The sequence below is a fragment of the Puntigrus tetrazona genome, chromosome 5 (genome assembly GCF_018831695.1).
Source record: "Puntigrus tetrazona isolate hp1 chromosome 5, ASM1883169v1, whole genome shotgun sequence".
Classification (NCBI taxonomy): domain Eukaryota; kingdom Metazoa; phylum Chordata; class Actinopteri; order Cypriniformes; family Cyprinidae; genus Puntigrus; species Puntigrus tetrazona.
The window spans coordinates 12540284-12560739 of record NC_056703.1 but is presented as its reverse complement, the minus strand read 5'-3'; the positions used below and the strand labels follow the sequence as shown (position 1 = coordinate 12560739).

Here is a 20456-nt window from a genome sequence, read left to right as displayed (position 1 = left end):
GGTGATGCTGTTTTTGATCCCTTCCGGTCGCCGTACATTTCTGTGTTATGACGTCATCTGGTCGGACTGGAGACAGAGAAACTTTGAACTTGCTAAGAAACTGGATGAAACGCTGTCCCCCCCTCAATTTTAAGCTGGATTTACTCCGTGGGTCTTACACATGGATCAGAAAAGGAGCATCGTTGATGTGCCCTGCGTGAACTTCAGACTTCTCTGGACCAGCATGTGAGCTTGGAACAAATATAATTCAATCAGATCGGGGAGGACATGGACGAACGAGAAGGTGAGGTTTGCGCGAGCGATTTTTTTACTGGTCCGGTAAATGTTTACTTGAGCTCCTTTAAAACTAACGAGGTCTTTATGTAAAGTCTGTCACGGTTCACTGAAACAAGTTAACGTAGTTACTCAGATCAGATGCAAGAGAAACGAACAGAATCGCCCGATCGCTAGTTTTTTTGACGTTTACCGATAAACAACAACGTTGTAACGTTATATCTGAAGTTAAACAGATTTCGAAATATCCGAATGTTTTCGTTAATAATCGCTGAAAGTGTTTTATATAAGATCCACAACAAGTAAATAAACAGCCAAAATGCACAGCAGCTGCAACGTGTTTTTCATTACAGAAAGTTCTGGAGATTTACTTTTGAAGCAAAGTTAGTTCATCAAATCCATTGCGTTTAGACGAGGTTTAAATGTTCGCGAACTGTGTACATGCGGAGGCGCGAGATTACATAATGTGAAACTTCAGCTCGTCCTCGCAAGTTTAAAAACAAAACGTTTCACGTCGAATTGAAAGTTAAACGGCCGAGCTTTTCTCATGTAAACAAACACGATCTGTGTGCGAGTGGCCAGTTCTGAACGTTCCTCTGATTTTTTTTGATTGACAGATGTGACGGAGCGCGCGTGCACGGGCTGTGGCGGGAGGATTCAGGACGCCTTTCACGTGAAGGTTCTTCAAGACGCCTGGCACAACTCATGCTTTCAGTGGGTCTTACCTTGATTTCTCTTTAAGCTGAGCCAGACTTGCCGGGAATGCGTCGAAGTAAACAAAAACGTGTTTCGATTGCTTTTCTTGGATTTGCCCACGTTTTTTTTTAAATATTCGCCCTGCCGAAAAATGCACATTGAACCTGTCTAAGATGGTTCACGCTGATCTTAACCGGTCTTCCCAGCCTCGTCCGTTGTTTGCTTAGAGGGATTTCGAGGATGGATGTATACCTGAGCACCAAGCTGTAGATCAGCATGAACCAGCTAAGCTTTAAACTTTAGATGCTTAGCCAGAGAACTGTTCTGTTTATCAAATTCCGTACACAACTATACAGAATTACAGAGGAAATAAGGCTGGCGAAGTTGACAAGCAACCCAGACAAAGAGGAATGCTTTTTCTTTCTTTTTGAGAGAAAACAAATGCAGGCTGTTGCATTCAAATGACAGCGTTTTTCTCTCTCACACCAACATGTAGGTATTATGGGATGCTTGGAACTCCTAGAACCCTTTATCTAGGGGCTTGGGTTTTTTGTTTATGTAAATACATGAGAGAAAAGTTTGCTTGTGTAAGAGTAACATACTGTGAATGATGAATTGGCCTTTTTTCCTGCTGTCTTAGGGCTGCTTATCAGTGGTTAACAATTAAATATGACATGTGCCTGTGTAAAGGTCCTTTTTTTAAAAAAAAAAAAGCTGATTATTTCAAAATTAGTCTATGTTGGCAATTCTCGGCTGGATTAATGTATCATCAAAATTTGCATCCCTAGTTAAAAAAACTGCCTGCCTGCCTGAGTCATTATTGTCAATATTTCTAAATGCAGCAACAAATCATTCTTCTTGTTTTTCCCCCTGGTGACCATTGTCCAATAAAGGACATCAGAGAACATAACTGACCCCAGAAAGCTTTTGTATAAAGACTGTTCTTAGCTTTTAAACGCTGTTTCTTATTAAGCGTTTCAGCGAATTGAAGTAGAAGCTTTTGGAGGATTGACTTTTACCCTGTCAGACCTTTGAACTTCTAGGAACTGATGTGCAGTTATTATTTTTTTAGGACGTTCATGGACGAAAACCCAAAAGTCCATAGCCCAAGTTTGTGGAACAGTTTGGTCATTCTGCTCAAATCAGTCATGTTTTTGGTCCTCATGCTGTGTTCCTTAATGAGAGCAGAAGCCCACAACATTTTATGCAATCTGGAACATGTGTGCAGCGTTTTTTGCGCAGCTTTTTTCACCTCTGTTGATTTTTATATATATTGTTTGGTTGTATATGATCTGTAAGTTTGAGCTTACCAATTAAATTGTATATAAGCTTGTTGTCTAGGGTTTGAAACCATCACAAGGTTATAGCCTGGTGCTGGATTACTCATGAGCAATACAATTAGCAATTAATTTCTTTCTACCTTTTATTATTAGTTTAACCGATTTTCTCTTTGTTCCTCTGAGGATTCCCTCTTTTGTTATGGCAGACATTCCCTGTTTTCCTATAAGTGTTGCAGTAAAGGTACAATCTCCTCTCTGGTTAGCTGTCACATTCCCAGACATCGGCTCATAGCTCCTCCAGACAAATACAAAACTATATTTTTTTCCCCCTTTTTCTGTAGAGCTGTTTTTGTCAAAGGTCCAGCTAATGCTGCTTTTGTGATTGGAAGGACAGCTGTATGCTGTAATGACTGTTCTAACTATAACTATAGAAAGTGCTAGAATGTCTTCTTAATGTATCTTGGATCAGGATTTTCAACTTGCATTTATTAAAATGGAAATTAGTTTTATAGACAAAGTTTAAAATGTCATTTTTAGGATACCACTTTTGTTGTTGTTATTTATCAGCTTCCTTAATTTAATTGTCTTCATATGAAAATACCTTCAGATTTTAAAATGTATTTATTGTAGTATCGATTGAGCTCGTCCAAGCATGACGCTACATGCACGCTCGCTTTTATCTCTTTTTGATCTTTATCATTTAGTTCTGTGATATGATGGGCCACGCACAGGGTTTAGGAGATCTCAATACCAGTCGTGAGCACCAGAATGTCTCTTTGTTAAAATGAATGCTAATGGAATGAAGGAAGTGAAGTGAGTATTTGTTCTCTATCTGTTCTGTTTGTCTTGGAGTGCATGTCAAGGTTTAAATCATTTCTTTTATTTCACCTGAAACCTGTTGTTTTTCCTCTGGGTGTAAGCTGGAAAAGGAAAGAGAATAGGTGTTGACTCCTCCGAACAGAATTGAAAGACAGAGTTCTTGAGATACCTGGTCATAGGCGTTACAGAGGTTCAGCGTGAGAGTTATTTACAATGGCAGAACTCGAAGTCTTTGTAATAATTATTTCAGTGTCCCAATAGACAGCAGTTGTTATCATCTGTTGTGTTTTTTCGAGGCTTCATTCTCAACAGCAACTGTTGAAAATAATGAAGGGATTCACAGCATATTGGTTATTGGACAATATTTATTTTTTAAAATTGGTAATCAAGGAGGCTTATTTTTGCCACTGATTTAAAAATAAATAAATAAATAATTCTCGCAATTGCATAATACAAAATTACAGGGTTTTTTTCCTTCAGTAATCCTATGATATAAATTAGCAATTTGCAGTTATAACACCCAATTCTGATGGGGATAAAAGGAATATTCTCACAGAATTGCGAGGTTTTTTTTTTTAATTCTTCCAAAATTTCTCAGAATTTAAATTTCTTTCTGTACTTATTTTAAATGTGTAATTCCAAGAAAAAAAGCCATAATTACCCTTTTTTATTTATTCAGTGGCAGAAAAGGGCTTCCATAGGTATCAGTTGTTTAATTAGTATTGTGTACACACACACACACACACATACTTCCATTTGAATGTTTAGGGTCCAGTTTCAGAGACAGGGCTTAGTTTAAGTCCGGATTAGGCTATACAACATACTCGCACATAATATGTACAAAGTAATATGTACAAATACAAAGTACTACACATAATATGTACACAAACGTATTTTGGATGCAATTAACCATGATTAAGACAACATACTTCACACAAACATACAAAAGTGTAACTTGTAGAGGGATTCTCCATTCAGAACATGTCAGACTTGTTTTGAAATTAGTGATTACCAAAATGTACCAGTCGCATCTGGTGCACAGGTGAAAGTTTATGTCATGTGTGCACACCTGCTCAGCCTTTGAAATGTCCTCACAGATGTTAGCCAGAGAATGATTCACAAACCTTTTCATCTGCTATGATGTCACTGTCGGAACACGGGTTGCCCAACTCGGGAGCAGGTTGTGCCCCACGGGAACATGAATAGTGTCCCTAGATTGGATGACGAGGTTTCGCCCATTCTACGTGGGTGACTGGGTTATTGTGTCGCTCTCCAGAAACAGAGCTTGTCAACATTCCTCCAAACAAAGGCAACAGCTGGGCACATGGCCAAAATCTAGCCATTCTGTCTATAGGCTTGAGGGTTTGGTGGCCTTCTCACACTAATGTGATCATTATCAGAACGTCTCAGCACTATGTTGCTTTTCCACATCCTCCCCACGTTCATTCCATTGAGTGGATTGTTTTCAGTTTTCCCCATTTCTTTCCCTCTATTTCCCTTTTTCTGGTACATGGTGTACCAGAGAGCGTGGCCTTTAGCAGAACATTGCATGCCAGATGCTTCCCTTTGGCAATTTGTCTTGTTGGGTTTGTTAGTGAGTTGGTTTCAAGTGATGGTTGGCCTTCGGTTTGCTAAAAGCTCTGCTCTAAATGTGAACGGCAGAGTTTTAAAATTGTGGAATTAAAAACTACTACAACTTGCTTATTTATTTAAGTCGGTAAACCCTTAGAAATTTCTGTTCATACCGCACACCGAGCCATTCATGCTGTGTGCCAAATCAATTTTAATAGGGTCTTTAAAAAGATTAATTGTTAATCCCTTCAGCATTGGAGAGTATTCGTGTTTTCCTCATTGTGGAAATAGAGATCATTGTACTTCTGGAATATGGCCTGAAGACGATTTCCTGCTTGGATGCTTGGACTTGCTTTGGTTCAGAGTTAGTGACTGTCTACCTCCTTTCCTGACTTGAGTCTCAAAAAAACAAAAGCTAACATGACTGATTTTACAATTGTCTGAGAGTTTAATCTCGCTGTTTTCACCCTGCAGCAAAATAAAAGAAAGAAAGAAAAGGTTTTCCTTTCTTACCTCCAAGTGTTCCATTTAATTGTTACTTTTGGTGCACTTACGATCTTAAATTCTGTGCAAAATCGTTGCTTCACTCACAGTAGAAATTTTGACCAGGTTTGCTCCTTAGAAAATTGTTGTTCTTTTCTTAGCTTGGAGGTTTTCTGGCTTGTACGAGTGGCTGCTCAGAATAGACCTAAGCATATACTGTCGTGAATAACAATCCAGGAACAGCATGCTTCCTAGAAATATATCTTAAATAATAACAACAGAGTACACAGGTGTAATGATACAGTATATATTAGCAAATGATTTATAAACAGTGCAACTAGTTAGAAAGGATATTATATGTGGTTATTTATGTCATTATATTAATGCAGAGTTGTTTTAGGATCGTTAGTGCAAAAGCACACATACTGCGACTATGAACATGTCGGGTGTATATTTATAGAAAATACTTTAGGCATTCATCATTGCCTCTAAGGCTGTACTTTTTCTGCTAAACTTGTGCACCCATTAGGTGTTTCACATTTGATGTAGGTCCCAGTTGCCCCCCTCTTCACCCTTAACTAGTCTGGCAAAACAAGCTGTGGCATGTTAAGAGGAACTTTTCGCTTTTCATGCATCCTTCCGTGTCTCCCCTGGACAAACGACCCTTTATTGTTTCAAAAAAGCCTCAAGGTGCAAGTGCTTTACAGTTCGAAGTCTTTAATTAGGCTCATTTTTTTTCCTCATGGGAAATGGATAATAGTTTAAAGTGGCATAGCTTGTATCCCAGCATCAGGTTCCAATTGTAGGTAGGGAGGCTGACAAGAGAGAGTATGTATGAGAGAGTTTCATGACTAGTTTTGGCTCGTGTCCCAAATTCCTGAACTATAGTATTTGTGTGTTGCCCAGTTGGACTTCATCTCGGTCACAAGTGAATGGATATTTTTGCATGTACTGTATGTGTCATCTTTGGCATCGTTGACCGGCGCTGTATAACATTACCCTGAGGTTTCACAAAGATAAATCTTAAAGTAGGTTGTTCTTAGTGTACTTTGCATTATTTTCAGATGCGTGACTGAAACACTTCAGCCACTGTTGCAAACATTTAATAACTTATTAGACCTAATGAGGAATGTACAATGTATGATCTGTGCACTGTTTTCTAAACCTCGAGAAACCATTTGCTGTTGTTGTTTTTGCTCTAACGGGAACAGAATAGTGGAAGATTTTCTTCAACATTTCATACTTTGTTTTTCCACAGATGACAGGAGAGTAAATGATTGTTTGGTTATACGGTGAACATCTCAAATACCTAAAGCCGTCACATGCTTTGGGACTGTTTATGGCCCAACAAAGCCATAATCCTCACTTGCTAAACATCTCAGTCACTCAGGTTCCTCCTCTTTCATGGAGAGCTGGTTTCAGATAAGTTGCTGAACGGAATGTCTACAAACAGAATGTTTCACTTACAGACTTTTCCACTCTTGTTCCTCCAGGTGTTCTGTGTGCTTTGATCTCCTGACAAACTGGTACTTTGAGAAAGAGGGGAAGTTGTACTGTCACAAACACTACTGCGAGAAGTTTGGGGAGCTGTGCCATGGCTGTTCGCTGCTTATGACTGGACCTGCTATGGTAAGGAAATCCATGTGAATGAAAAAAAATCTACTGAGAGATTAAAGAAACTATCGGTAGAAAGGTCTTAAGATGATTTCACAAGACAAATGTTAACCTGCACAAGAACCGCTCAGATAACATGCCATTGTCTCATTCAGTAAATATTTACATGGCTAAAACGAGAGGTCTAATGAAGCTAGGCAAAAGTCAATATGTGCAGATGTTTTTCATGGTACTGAAGAGGTCACTGATAAGGTAAAGTGTGGTTTTAACTTTCTTTTCCACTCCTGATGTGAGCAAATGAATCACATTTTGTGGTGTTTGTTTCACAATGGTGTTTGTGGGAGGAAAACATAAGAAAGACACAAAGCTTAAATCTCTTGTGAAGTCCCTACATCAGCATTATGAAATCTCCCTCCAGCTGTCTCACAAATGACCAAAGCCCTGCTATATTTGTTCCATCATCACTGCCACGGTGTAGTATCAAAGGTGTTAAGGTATGATTATCCAGACTGTCATCGGATTCAGCTGAGCTCATGCTGAAGTGATATGTGATTGATTTGTTTTGCAGACTTGATTGGATGATTCACACCAACATGAAAATCCTTTCACTAGTTACCTCATGTTGTTTTGAAAACACAAAAGATGTCATCCATATGAAAATCAATAGAACCTAATACTTTCAAGCTCTTTACGTCCATACAAACAAATATAGCAACAAAAATCTTCATTGACATTGTTGGTTCTTGTTTGCGTCACCATGTTTGATTTAGTTATTGTTTATGCTGATTCGAGAGTGAATAAAAGTTTAAATTTGGATCTGTTTCTCGTAAAACATAATTGTGTCATGAATATCTCTAATAATTTGTATGGATTTTTTTCTAGCTTTTATGAGAGCTTAAAAACATTGGGACCCATGACTCCCTAATATAGACAGTTTTATTATTCAAAATAGTCTCTGTTTCTTACTTTTCCTTCTGGGATATGTAACCTGTTATGTTAGTTTTCTTGTCTGTCAAGTAAAACTTAGCTGTCTATAAATCATATCACTTGAATCATATCTGTGTCTTGATTTTTGAGACTAGCTGTTATTGCTGACTTTTCTAAATGATCTCATTCCTGTGAGGAGGGTGACTGATCTGAAGGCTGGAATGGCCTCAGTGTTGTGTGCCGTTTCATCATGCTTCTGGAATGCCTGTGCATGGGCTTCAATGAGGAGCTTTGTAATTACGGCGCTAATGGAAGCCGTATTGATGTGTGAGACGTACAAATATATCTCTAATGTAAACTCATCACTGCTGAAAAACAGGTAGTTTTTAAATGGGTTAAGAGAGGAAAGCGGGAGAAAACAGAGAATATGCCAGAGAGCAAAACTCATAATGGGGCTTTTCTGTTTGGGCTCGGATTGGCGGATGCCAAGTATTTCTGGTCAGGGTGCGTTGCCAGTTGTGGGCTCAGAAGCGCAAGCAGCAGGGTGTCAAAACCTCTGAAAGACAGGCACGGAGAAATCACATCCTCACAGCTGAAGGGCTTGTTCGAATGTGTTTGTGCTTTTGTTCAAAAACCATCCATGGTAATAAACTCTTTTCTTTGATTGTAATAAAGTTATTCGCCAATCAGTTCAGTTGAGTTTCTACAATATTTCTCTTCATCTTGGAGTTACATTTGTAAGGTTATGCTTCTGCTGCCGTTTTTTTAACACCATTTTTTTTTTTTTTTAATCCGTTCTGTGTTCAGCTAGCCGTGGTGATACGACTACATGAGTCCTAAGGGAGGGGTGGCTCTTTTACTGCTGGGAAACAACCTTTCTCACATGCACATTCACACTATGCTGCAATACACAGATGGTTATGACGCTTATAGGTTGTGTTTGCTCAAAAAATATTTGAAACATCATGCTTACTCATAGGTTGAACCAAGAGTCAAAATATTCAGCTAAGTGCCCTTGAGCAAAGTACTGTAAATGTAGACTTAGTGCACTGTAAACGTAGGCCTGAAATATTACATCATTCCCATAACCTGTCAGCTCAGCTCTATTAATTTGCATTATTTTATGCAAGAATGACCAAGACCCCAAACCAAGTAGGCATGAACTCCTCTAATTGCCTGTCTACATGTTCTGAACTCTGATTGTTGAATGGTTTGGTCTGCATGAGGAGGCGTGGCTTCCCCAGCCGAGAAATTACCCAAGAATTTGGTTAGTCAAACCCGGGACCATTGATTCACAGCTCAGTAAACATAACTGCTAATCTGTCTTTTGTGGTTCACATTAAATGAAACCTCAGCATGACCTCATACTTTCTCCATTCAGCCAGAATGAAAGGAAGAGCCAGAGGGCTGTTAGTTAAATAATTTTCCATTCAAAAGTTTATTTCTATTCCTTAACCCTGGTTGATTGGCAGTTATTTTTTATTTAATTTATACAAGTAAGCGAGAGTGGACAAACTGTGTGTAATATATTTGTAAGGAGTGAGGATGAAAGCCTCAGGCCTATCAGAAAGGGGTCTTGGGTCTTGTGAGTGTTTGATTTATGAAATGAATTTCTGTGGAACTGCTGTTTGCTAATGAGTAGTGAATGGATATTTATGGTTAAAGTATTTCCAGTAAATTCTGATTAACGTGTGTGTGGTTGCCTATTTGATAGCCCTTCTGGGTTTATACATTTTTCGTGGTGAAACGTCAGAGAAGAAAGGAAAAAGAGGCAAACAATAAAACCTCAAAATTTTCCTGTAAGATTTATGGGAGGGAACTCAAAGCGAATTGCGAGATTGACACACATGATGTGTTGTTTAAGGTCATGGGATCAGGGCTATAGGGAAGGGGCTGGCAGTCTTATGTCACTTCTGATAACAGACCGTCCCAGACACTTGCAGGTGTTACTGAAAAAGACAGCGTCATCGTCAAAGAACGCAGACTGAGTGAAGACCGTACGTCGACATAAAGCAGATGAAGCACAATGAAGGCATGATCCACCACGCCTGGGCTTGGCAGAGAACAATCTGCATACACGCAGCAGCGCACACGAGTATCCCAGAAAGACTATTTCTGGACCACTGTCAGGGCTGACACTGAGGATTATCTTTTGGGACGTCTATTGTGGATTTAGGAATGAAATCGTGTGGCATTATGGCAGTTTTCTGATGTGCACTGGGCATTGGTGTGTTTCAGGTGGCAGGAGACTATAAATACCACCCCGAATGCTTCGTGTGTTTAAGCTGCAGGGTGGTGATTGAGGATCGGGATACCTATGCCTTAGTGGAACGAACTAAACTCTACTGGTGAGTAACTCTGCACCTTTTGCTTCTACACTATTGCAGACTGTACTGGTCCGGAAACTTTACATGCATTAGCTCAAAACTGTAGTGATGATTCCTCTGTGTTGACTTTGCGCATTTTAGTTAGGGTGACTAGATGTCCCAGTTTTATGAGGCGCGTCCTGACAACTTACTAAAAAATGTAAATATGTCCTAGTTTCAGTTTTAGACTTTTAGCTATGATCTCTAGTACCATTTGTGTTGTTCAATGAGGTTCCACTGCAGAATTGAACTAAACTGAACAAAATCTATTAATATCTTGTGCAACACAATTAATTAATTAATGCATTTTTTGCAAGGACATGTAAATCATATACACATCTTGTTTATTTTTTTTTTTCACTTAATTTATTGTTTAATGAATTAACACATTTATTTTAAAGTACCAATTTATGCAAAAAACTTGTAACCTATAATCTCTGACTTTTTTACATTCTTAAATTGCTGCTTATAGTTAGTAAGGTAGTTGTTACATTTAGTTATTAAGTGTAGGATTAGGTATATATAATAAGGTCATGTAGAATAATATTATGTCTATATGTATCTAATACATGGCTAATATTCTAGTAATATGCATGCTAATATGCAACTAATGGGTGTAACCATAAAATAGTGTTACCAAAAATTATTTGTACATATATTTATTATATTCTTGTTTAATGAGTAAGGCCTATTAGTTTTACTGAGGAAACTCTTGCATTGTAAACTATGAGTAGCCTTTAAATGTTAAGCTGAAATGTTGGGAACTTAAATTTTTATTACAGTAAATACAGGTAAACCGCTATATTTAATTCAATATATTCTAAACTTTCATTCATATGATTCAATTTGCTATTTCATCTGTTGTTTATCTTCATTTGTTGTTTTCAATAAAGCACAGGCAGGTTGAGGCACAGATCCAAGGGTTTCATAACATGTCTAGAGTTAGCTCGCTCTTGTCAGGTCTTGTCCTGAAAGATCAGGTCCTGAAGTTTTCAAACTTATGTGAGGCTCTTCAACTTCTCTCTCTCTTACGCAGTGGTAAATGCTACAAGCAGGTGGTCCTGACGCCAATGTTGGAGAAGCGTTGTTTAGTCGACTCTCCATCGGACCTGCTCCCTCACACAGTGACTCTTGTGTCCATGCCCGCTGCCACCAATGGTAAACGAGGTTTCTCTGTCACCGTGATTAGAGACTGCACAAGTGCCACTGCCAGCGTCCAGGTCAAAGAGTAAGTAGAGGCGTGGAATTAACATGTAATACATTAAATGCTTGAGATCTTCGTTTGAGTCCTGGTTCGATGAAGCTGAATATGCTGAGAAACTTTTGGAATAATAAGTCTCCCTCAAGTTATTTATCACCTCGAAGATTCACCACAATGCCACCACACCCAATGCCAGAGACACATGGAATGTGTTGCATAACTGTGGTGATATGACTGCCTATGTTGGACTGCGGTGGCACAAACTGCCACTTTCTTTTTGTATTATTTAGGTGTAATGCCATAACATAAAGCTATGAAATTTCTCTTATCATTCTTAACCTTTTTTGTCATAATGGAAATCCACCAAAATTGTATCCTTACAGGGTCAGAGGGATGCATATTAGTCCAGAGGTTCGGAACGCCATCCATGTTGGGGACCGAATCCTAGAGATCAATGGACTCCCGGTGTCAACTCTGATGGAAGAGGAGGTACTTTCCTTTTTTCCCCCCCATTTTCATGCTTGCTATTAGCTTGCAGGTGAGGTGAAATTGTGCCAATGTTAACTTGTTGAAGCAATGTGACTATTTGTGATGCGTAAGCATTTGGAACACAAACTTGTACTATAGCTTGTTCCAGCACATAGAGTGACACTCCTTTCATACCACGGTAATTACTTTAACCTGGTCGTGCATTGAATTTACACTATTTCTAGAAACAGGCTGTTTGTTATATGGCTTTTGTGTGTTTTTTAAATCATAATCCATATGACACTTGGAGCTTCGTTCTAAATTGACATGCATCTGTTTTGTCAAAGCGCTGGAAGTTTGTTGATGTTGTAGAAGCATTATTTAGTTTTCTTAAGAATAAAATGTAAGTAGTCATGCATGAATTTTTACTTGTAATGCATACCTTTGTTGGGAGGTCTGTGTATGTAGACCTTCTTGTACTAAAGTGACTTGTCAACTTCTATGTTAATGCTTTGCATTCTTATCGTGCATTTGTAAATGTGATTTTCATTTTCTCACCATTTCTCCTTAATGTCTGAATTCCACCGCTTCACTTCAGTTGTCATGAATTTTTGCCCTTATTTAATTCTGAACAAGGAGGTCTTTTTTTTTTTTTTTTATAACAACTTTGTTTGGCAGCCCTGTGCTCAGTGTAATGAGGAACCTGAAGTTCTGTAATCCTAAAAATGGAAACTTACTGGAACAGTCCTGAAATGAACATAATCACTAATACAGAACGTCTTCATTTCAGCACGTCCAGATTTGCCGTCCAAAAAACATAGAATTTACAATATATTCCACTGTTCCTGTGTATTGCATAATCTTAAATTCACTGTTGGTTTTGGGGGCTTATCTTTTGCACCTTTAGAAGGACCTTTTGTGTGGCACCAGCTTTGACTGGGAGGAAAATCAATGTTATCTATGTGAACAGCACTAATGCACAATACTGAACTTTTATGACTTAACGCTGTGCTCTAGCTTTTAATTGTTGCTGTGACCCTTATCAAAAAAAACAGAGTTTGTATGACCTTCTGAATTTGGATTGGTCATTCCAGGTGGAGGACCTGATCCATCGGACCAGTCAGACTCTGCAGCTGTTGATGGAATATGATCCAGTCAGACAGCGTCTTGACCGACTCCGTTTGGGTTCTTCTCGCAATCAACTGGGTGTCCCTGCGGCCTCCCGCATGCGTATGTCCTCCACAGCGGATGCTGAGATCGAACGAAGTGACTCCGTAGACAATGGGACATTGAAAAGGAGGTCTCTCAGGTACGTATGTCATCTTGTATACTTTTGTTTATCCCTTTTCAATTGCAATTAATAATTGTATCTTGTGTGTTGTAGACGTAGCAACAGCATCTGCAAGTCTCCAGTCTCTTCATCTCCTAAGGACCCTCCGATTCTAACTCGAGATATTGGGCGCTCTGAATCTCTTCGTTCTCCTTCAAGCTGCTCCCACCGTATTTTCCGTCCCTGTGACCTCATTCATGGAGAAATCCTCGGAAAAGGCTTCTTTGGACAGGCCATCAAGGTGTGCATAATGTTTAACAACCTTTCCTCAGTTTGTGTGTATTGCCGTGTCTAGAAGAGTTGGTATTACGGCATTGAAGCTTAGTTCATAGTTGGAAGACAGGACTGTATTTCCTTCTAAATGGAATCGTAAAGAATTCTGATTCCAGAGTTAAGAATTTTGGTTCACTAATGATTCAGTTATCAAACAACTTGGCTAACATCCTGTCCTAACTACACGCTATGCGATGGCGTGACATGTGATATAAGGTATCTTTTCCATGTTAATCAAAGTTGTTGTCCTAACTAGCCGCAACATGCAAAATTTCAAAATTGAGAAATGGTTTCTATTTCTGCAACGTCGCAGCTGGCCATTCATACTATATGGCAGTAGATAATCTCAGGTGATTATGTGCTTCAAGGTTTAAATTTCATATTGCGTGACCTTTATAGCCATACTGAAAGCAACAATAGACAGTTTACCTTCCATCTGCGAACTCACTGCTAACCGAATGTATTCCATAACGGAATTATCAGTCACTTAGTGTGTATATTAATGTTAAAGAGCTTTAATATTTATGAATTGGATTAGGCCTATAAATATATCCATTTTGTTGCGTGTGCAGATTGCTTCCAGAAAAAGCCCGCCCACGCACGCACGCATCTGATTGGCTACGATGTTTGATTCTGTCACGCCATGTCTGGTGTGGACACTCAAACTGCTTATCACTGGAATCTTGTCGCGTGTAGTTAGGACACAGTATAAAGCATTTTTTTTACTTGGAAGTTCAGTAGTGTCATAGTTAAGTTTATCAAAACTATTTGCTTTCAATATATTTGAAGAACTGGAAATAATACGTTTCGACCCTTATTTATTTATTTATTTTGTAGGTGACTCATAAAGCCACAGGTGAGGTGATGGTTATGAAGGAGCTGATCCGCTGTGATGAAGAGACGCAGAAAACATTCCTACAGGAGGTATGAAGATCTATGTCTTTCCCCAGATGTACCTCTCAATTCGTTCATCTGATTACAACATAATTTTTTTCCTTCGTTTCCATATCCAGTTTTATTCCTTCCATCCCTTTGTTGTCTGCTGAGGGTTTGATTTAAACCACAGATAAAGCAGATCCATGTGGCGCCGTGTTGCTGTTGCATTTGTGATTTTCTTCAGATGAAAAGATTCTTAGATTTTCAGACTGTATTTACTATGATTCATTTGAAGAATCTTAGCAATTAGTATTTTCCCTCTCTCTCTCTCTCTCTCTCTCTCTCTCTCTCTCTCTCTCTCTCTCTCTCTCTCTCTCTCTCTCTCTCTCTCAGGTAAAAGTGATGAGAAGTCTTGATCACACACACGTTTTGAAGTTCATTGGGGTTTTGTACAAGGACAAGCGGCTTAATCTGATAACAGAGTTCATTGAGGGAGGCACTCTAAAGGATTTTATCAGAGACACGGTGCGTCCTGATTTTCAAATCCCTTTTTTCCTTTTCTCTTACTTCTAGGAAGGCCCGTATATCATCTGTTAGTGTTTTAGTCTTTGTCACTGTCTCCGTTCACCTGAGATGAACTTTGTAAGGAAGAAGGGAGAGGGACAAAGAATAGCAACTGGAAAATATAAACAGTCTGTAAAATGAGAGGAAGAAAATGCAGTTGTGTGGTTGCAGTGGATGAGAGATAAAGGAGGTATGAAGTGTTTCCAGGTGAGGGATTCGAGTGAAAATTTTTTCCAGATCACCCACTGGGTTTGCTTCAAACCAAACATAAGGATAACAGATGATATACATCTCTTGTTCAGTCTGTCATTGTGTCTTTCTAATGCGCTATAATGTTTTTTATAAAAGTGTGTCTTTGTGTATAATTTGTCTAATGAGCGGCTGCTGTTATGTAACGATTTCCTCTCTAATTCACGGGCAGCATAGCGTGCTGTCACACTGGGCTGTATTATAGTGTGGTTATAAACTAGGCCAGCAATTCATCTCTCTCTCTCTCTCTCTGTCCCTACAGGACTCATTCCCATGGGAACAGAGAGTTAGCTTCGCAAAAAGCATCGCATCTGGAATGGTGAGTGGGCTTTTGGGTCTACACGCTATCTGCTTTGTAAAACAACATAAGCTATTGTTGTACAACATTCGAGGCACTTTTGGATTACAGTTGACCAAGATATACATCCACTTTGAAGGAAATGGTAAATTGAAATGTTTCCTCCTGCCCTGAATACAGCCACTGTTACTGAAATGCCGGTAAATCATGAATAAGTTGAAGGAAATGGTGAGATATAACAGGATCATTGTAAAGGTTAAGCAGTGTTTTTAGATATTAAAATGTAATATTTCAGTTAATATTCCATTCCAGTTTAATATTCAGAGATCAAAAGTAAGGCTTTAGTAGGTTGATTTGCCTATGAAGTGTAAACATCGGCTTTGGTGCCATTCAACATGTTGTTGTTTAATTGTCTCAACCAGTGATGCAGAAACATTGGCTCAACCACTGGCATGGGTTTGGGATGGGACTATCTCTTTTTCAGGCAATAGCAAACAGGGAGTATTTTGGGGGAAAAAAAAATGGTCATAATTTTTCATTGGGGTCATGAGAGAACCAAAAATACTAATATCAACACTTTGTAGCCGAATTCATTAACCTAGTTAAAACATAAATCTGTAATGTCTCCATGGAGTAACATTTCAGAAATGGGAGGGAGGTCTCCTAACCATAAATCGACAAGCAATATGAAGTCTTGTGGTGATTACTTGTATGTATTTTTATTTCTGTTTCTGTTGCCTCACTGGACATTGTCACCCACTGTAAAAAAACAAAACAAAAAAACAATGGGTTCATGACTTTTCCATATTAAAAGTGTTCTAATTTGAAATGCACAATATAGGTTCTGTCTTTTATATTAATCGCCATCAGCCGTTACTGGATATATAGCAGCCAGTGATGAATATTTGAATAGGTTATGCTTACTTTAAAGTCATCAATCATCTGTCATAAATTGTTTTACTTGCCTACTAAAAACATTACACCTGGTTGGGACACAGTTTTACTTAAGTCTCCAACAGCATGTACATCTCTATTAAAAACTGTCTGAGCTGTTTAGAAGGCAGACAAGCAACTTGTTGATGAAGAGGTTGTAGATTTCTCATGCAGTTCTCTCTTTTCTCGCACTTTTCTGATTGATTTATTCTCTTATTCTTTCAGGCATATCTGCATTCAATGAGCATCATACATCGAGATCTCAACTCTCACAACTGCCTGGTCAAACTGGTAGGGAGGCGTTTCACCCATTCCACATATTAACTCAGATCAAAGTCTACACTTATTTGGCCTTGCTTGGGGAGCCCAGGGGCTACAAACAGGTTTTCATAATTGAGAACTGAGAATAGCTGACGGACTTTTGTCGGCACAAACAAAACGGCTAAAGCAGACAAGCCCCCGAAGTTATGTAAGAACACTTGAGCAGGAGAGAGAAACCTAAGTGAAGGGTGAAGATCTGTTCACACTCAAGGATTGTTTAGTTAATGGTTGCTCACTTGTTTAGTTAGTGCAAAGAAGATAAGACAGGAAATGCTGTCTGACCCCGACTGACCTCAGTATCCTGAGCGAATCACTTATGACAAGCTATTTAAAGAACCTTTTTTAAGAAAATACCTTTGGGGCTTAGTTAAACATTTAGACAAGGGCAAATAGTTTAAAGCTAGGATTGACTTCTGATCTTAAGATCTTTCTTTTTCTATTTCTTTCTATTTGTTTGTTCGTTCTCCTTTGTACTCATAATCTACTACTAGCACTTTCATGCTCAACGTTTCTGCACATTTGTCCTTTTTATCCCTACTTGTCTGACACCTGCAGGACAACACTGTTGTGGTGGCAGATTTCGGTCTATCTCGTCTAATCATGGAGGATAAGGTCAAGCAGCCACCCCCCGACAAACCAACCAATAAGAAAAGACTGTTTCGACGGATTGACCGCAAGAAACGCTACACGGTGGTGGGGAACCCATACTGGATGGCCCCAGAAATGCTTAATGGTGAGACTTGAGTGCCTCACATAATGAATTGTGTGAATGTTGACAGGGGTGGTCTGTTAAAGAGCATTTTAGGGAAAAAAAATCACTAGACTTGAGTCCAACAGCTACTTTTTTTTTTTCGAGCTCAGGTTTAACACTGGGCTGCATAAACGCTTAGTTTTACAATTTGGTTAGTAGTGTCTCTTTTAACCCTGAAATGTGGTTCCAAAGATAAAGTAATACCAATGCAGTAATAAAATGTCGTTGGTTAAAAGCTAATAACTTAAACAATGCTTGCTTTTTTCCCAATCTGGTAACCGCAGAAATAACATTTAAATGTCAAACGGCGGATGCAAATGCCTTAACTAGAATGCTGTGCAAAGGTTTGCTTCCTCTGAGTTTATTTAAGTTTAATTGTATATAATTAAATCACATTTACTGATTTCTGAGAATATTGTGCTCAAGGGGTTTTTTTGTATGTTCCTCCAGGTAATTGGCACAGTCTGCTATAAACAGTGTTTTTGAGTTGATCCGTAGGCTTGTTTTTCTTGATGGATCTCTTTCATCTGTGTGTAAACAGGTAAACGCTACGATGAGAAGGTGGATATTTTCTCCTTTGGCATTGTGCTTTGTGAGGTAAGAGTCTTTTGTTGTGGTCAACATCTCTGACTTTATGAGTACAGCATGCGCTCCTGGAACTGTCATTTATGCTTACGAATGTTGAACGCCGAAACAAAACGCAGTGCTTGACTGGTTTGTGTCAAAACTGCTACAATTCATTTGCAGTTATGCAAGAAGATACTTCACGTTCATTTCACTTTAAATCGTCCTCATTCTATTCGAACTCCTCTTTTGGTGTAGATTATCGGTCAGGTTTATGCAGATCCCGAGTGTCTCCCGAGAACGCTGGATTTTGGGCTCAATGTGAGAAAGTTCATTGAGAAGTTTCTTCCTGAGCACTGTCCTCCGGCTTTCTTCGCGTTGGCTGTGGCTTGCTGTGATCTCACCCCGGACAACCGGTAAGTGCAACTGTTTTGTCTCAGATGTTTCAGAAGTACGAGCAGAAATGCGAGTTTAAAATAGAAACAATAGGTCCTTCCAGCAAAACAGATGTGAAATGATCATTTCCTTGGAGTGGTGTGGTGTTATGATTAATGATCTGTGCTCGAAAAAGTTGGAAGTTTAAACCCTCGACTGGGATTTTCAGGTTTAATGAAGAATGCTTTTATTCAGCTAGGTGGCTTAAATTGATTTAAAAGTGACAGAATATTTTGTGCATGTGTTGTTCAAGGAAATGCTGTTCTTTTGAACTTTCGATTTAGCAAGGAATCCTGAAAATAAAGTAACATGGTTTCTGCAAAAAATAGTAAGCAAGCATAACTGTTTTCAACTGATATTAAGACATTTCTGAAGGATCATGTGACACTGCAGAATGCATTAAGGGCTGCTCAATATTCACCTTTTCCAACACCTGAATAAATAACATTTTTAAATGAACAGTTGTTTTGAATTGTAACAGTATTCATAATAGCTTTTCATAAAAGCTTTTCATTTTTTAATCAATTAAATGGAGCATAAAAGACTAGTAATTGAGACATAACCTCATAATGGACGGAAATACTTCCTGCTCTTACCTCTTTCCTTTTCCTGTCTTCTTCAGGCCTGCTTTTCAGAAGTTGGAGGACTGTTTTGAGGCGCTAGCTCTGAATCAGGAGTTGAATATTCCTCTGCCTGCTGAACTGGACGATCTTCAGCAGAGGTTTTTAAGGACTTATGGACCCAGTGAAATTGCCTCTGAAAACCAGGAAAACAACATAGAGTAATCCAGCAGCAGCGAAGGCTGAGATGCAGGCTGGATTTTCTTTTTTTTCTTTTTTTTTTTAAGAGTTTACAGAACTGAATCAGATCATTTACCTTGGGTTTGCATACTGGGAACATGCTGATGCTGGTGTTCTTTGGAGAGGTCTGTCATGACGCTCTCAGAACTTTGAGGGCATTCTAGTACTGAAGAGGGTTCTTGGCAGAGTTCTGTTAAAGGAACAGGTACATTTCAGTGACCAAGAGCTTCCTTCTGGCATTTTCTCATTCTGTCTAATTTGGATGGTTTAGTTACGATTTAACCGTGTAGCGCAAACCTTTTAAGAGTGCTTACCACTAGCTGAGTTATAGAGCTCTCTAATGAAGTTTCAGATTTCAGTTTTCGTAGTGTAGCATCCATTAAAATTGATAAATCAAAACAATTATAAAAGTGTTCGTCATTAAACCTTTCAAGAACATGTCTGGGTCATATTTCAACATTTGAGGCCATTAGGATTGCTTTTAAAGTTTTCGGGCGATTAACCGCTTTATTTCAAACTGTACAAATACACAAAGGTTCTGTTAATTCACTAAATTGAAACTACCTGATCAACTCTAGAAATGGAAGTTTTTTTTCAAACATTGTTGAACCACGCTGCCCCCTGCAGGCCGTTGTGTTTAAGTGCACTCAATCCCTGGGCTGTTTTTGTGGCACTAGCGCTTGAGTCCTGATCCCTGTAACTCTACAATCTAAAGACAAGAGAGAGAAAACATTTGCAAAAGCTAAATAAGTTTCTGAGTTCAGATTTGATCTCCTACGTGTGGTTTCTTGCAAATGGCGTCTTACATTGTAGTCCATTCCTGGTACATCAGCTCTTTTGAAAACTGGAGTAGTTTATTCCACCGTCGTGGGCTTACCTTGTACATATACCATGACAGGAAAAGAATAATTGTTCTCTGTATCTAAACAGCTCTGGAGTTGTATTCTCCAAGTGAAATGATAAGTGAGATCATAATGCTGGATCTTGACCGGCCGTTTCCAGGAGTTTTTTTTAGCTCCTGCCGAAACGGGCTGTGATCAAAAATGTCTGCAACGCAGAATTTAACGAGTGATTTGAAAATGAATGTCATCCTTACTTTGATCACTAATGTTTAAATTAACTGGATATATTGTTAATGTTTGTATAGATTTGATGTCGTATGTTGGGATTATGTGGATTTGTAGTCTTCGTGTGTTTGTAGAATGTGAAAAGCTGTAAAAAAAAAAAAAAAAAAAAGCATTTTGTTTCTAGTCTTATCTGTCCAAGGTACTGACATGTACAAAAATTATAACCACTACTTGTACGCCACAGGATTTCTTACGCTAATGTTTCATGAATAAAGATGAGTACGTATTGGCTCCTA

The 20456-nt window shown here is 38.8% G+C and overlaps 1 protein-coding gene across 1 annotated transcript; it reads left to right on the top strand.

The window, feature by feature from the left end:
- The first annotated feature begins 60 nt into the window (after positions 1–60).
- limk2 (LIM domain kinase 2) lies at positions 61–20456 on the top strand. The gene is made up of 16 exons (XM_043238504.1): positions 61–283; positions 891–987; positions 6617–6752; positions 9903–10012; positions 11067–11258; positions 11615–11720; positions 12794–13008; positions 13084–13270; positions 14140–14226; positions 14572–14703; positions 15254–15310; positions 16448–16513; positions 17099–17276; positions 17836–17891; positions 18117–18274; positions 18916–20456. The coding sequence occupies exons 1-16, from the start codon at positions 268–270 to the stop codon at positions 19076–19078; spliced, it is 1956 nt and encodes a 651-aa protein (XP_043094439.1). The 5' UTR covers positions 61–267; the 3' UTR covers positions 19079–20456.

Bases quoted from the DNA above. Each gene is read 5' to 3' on its own strand.
- limk2 (XM_043238504.1), top strand. The intron at 988-6,616 runs GTGGGTCTTACC...TTGTTCCTCCAG, and splicing joins TGGCACAACTCATGCTTTCA to GTGTTCTGTGTGCTTTGATC. The intron at 17,277-17,835 runs GTGAGACTTGAG...GTGTGTAAACAG, and splicing joins GGCCCCAGAAATGCTTAATG to GTAAACGCTACGATGAGAAG.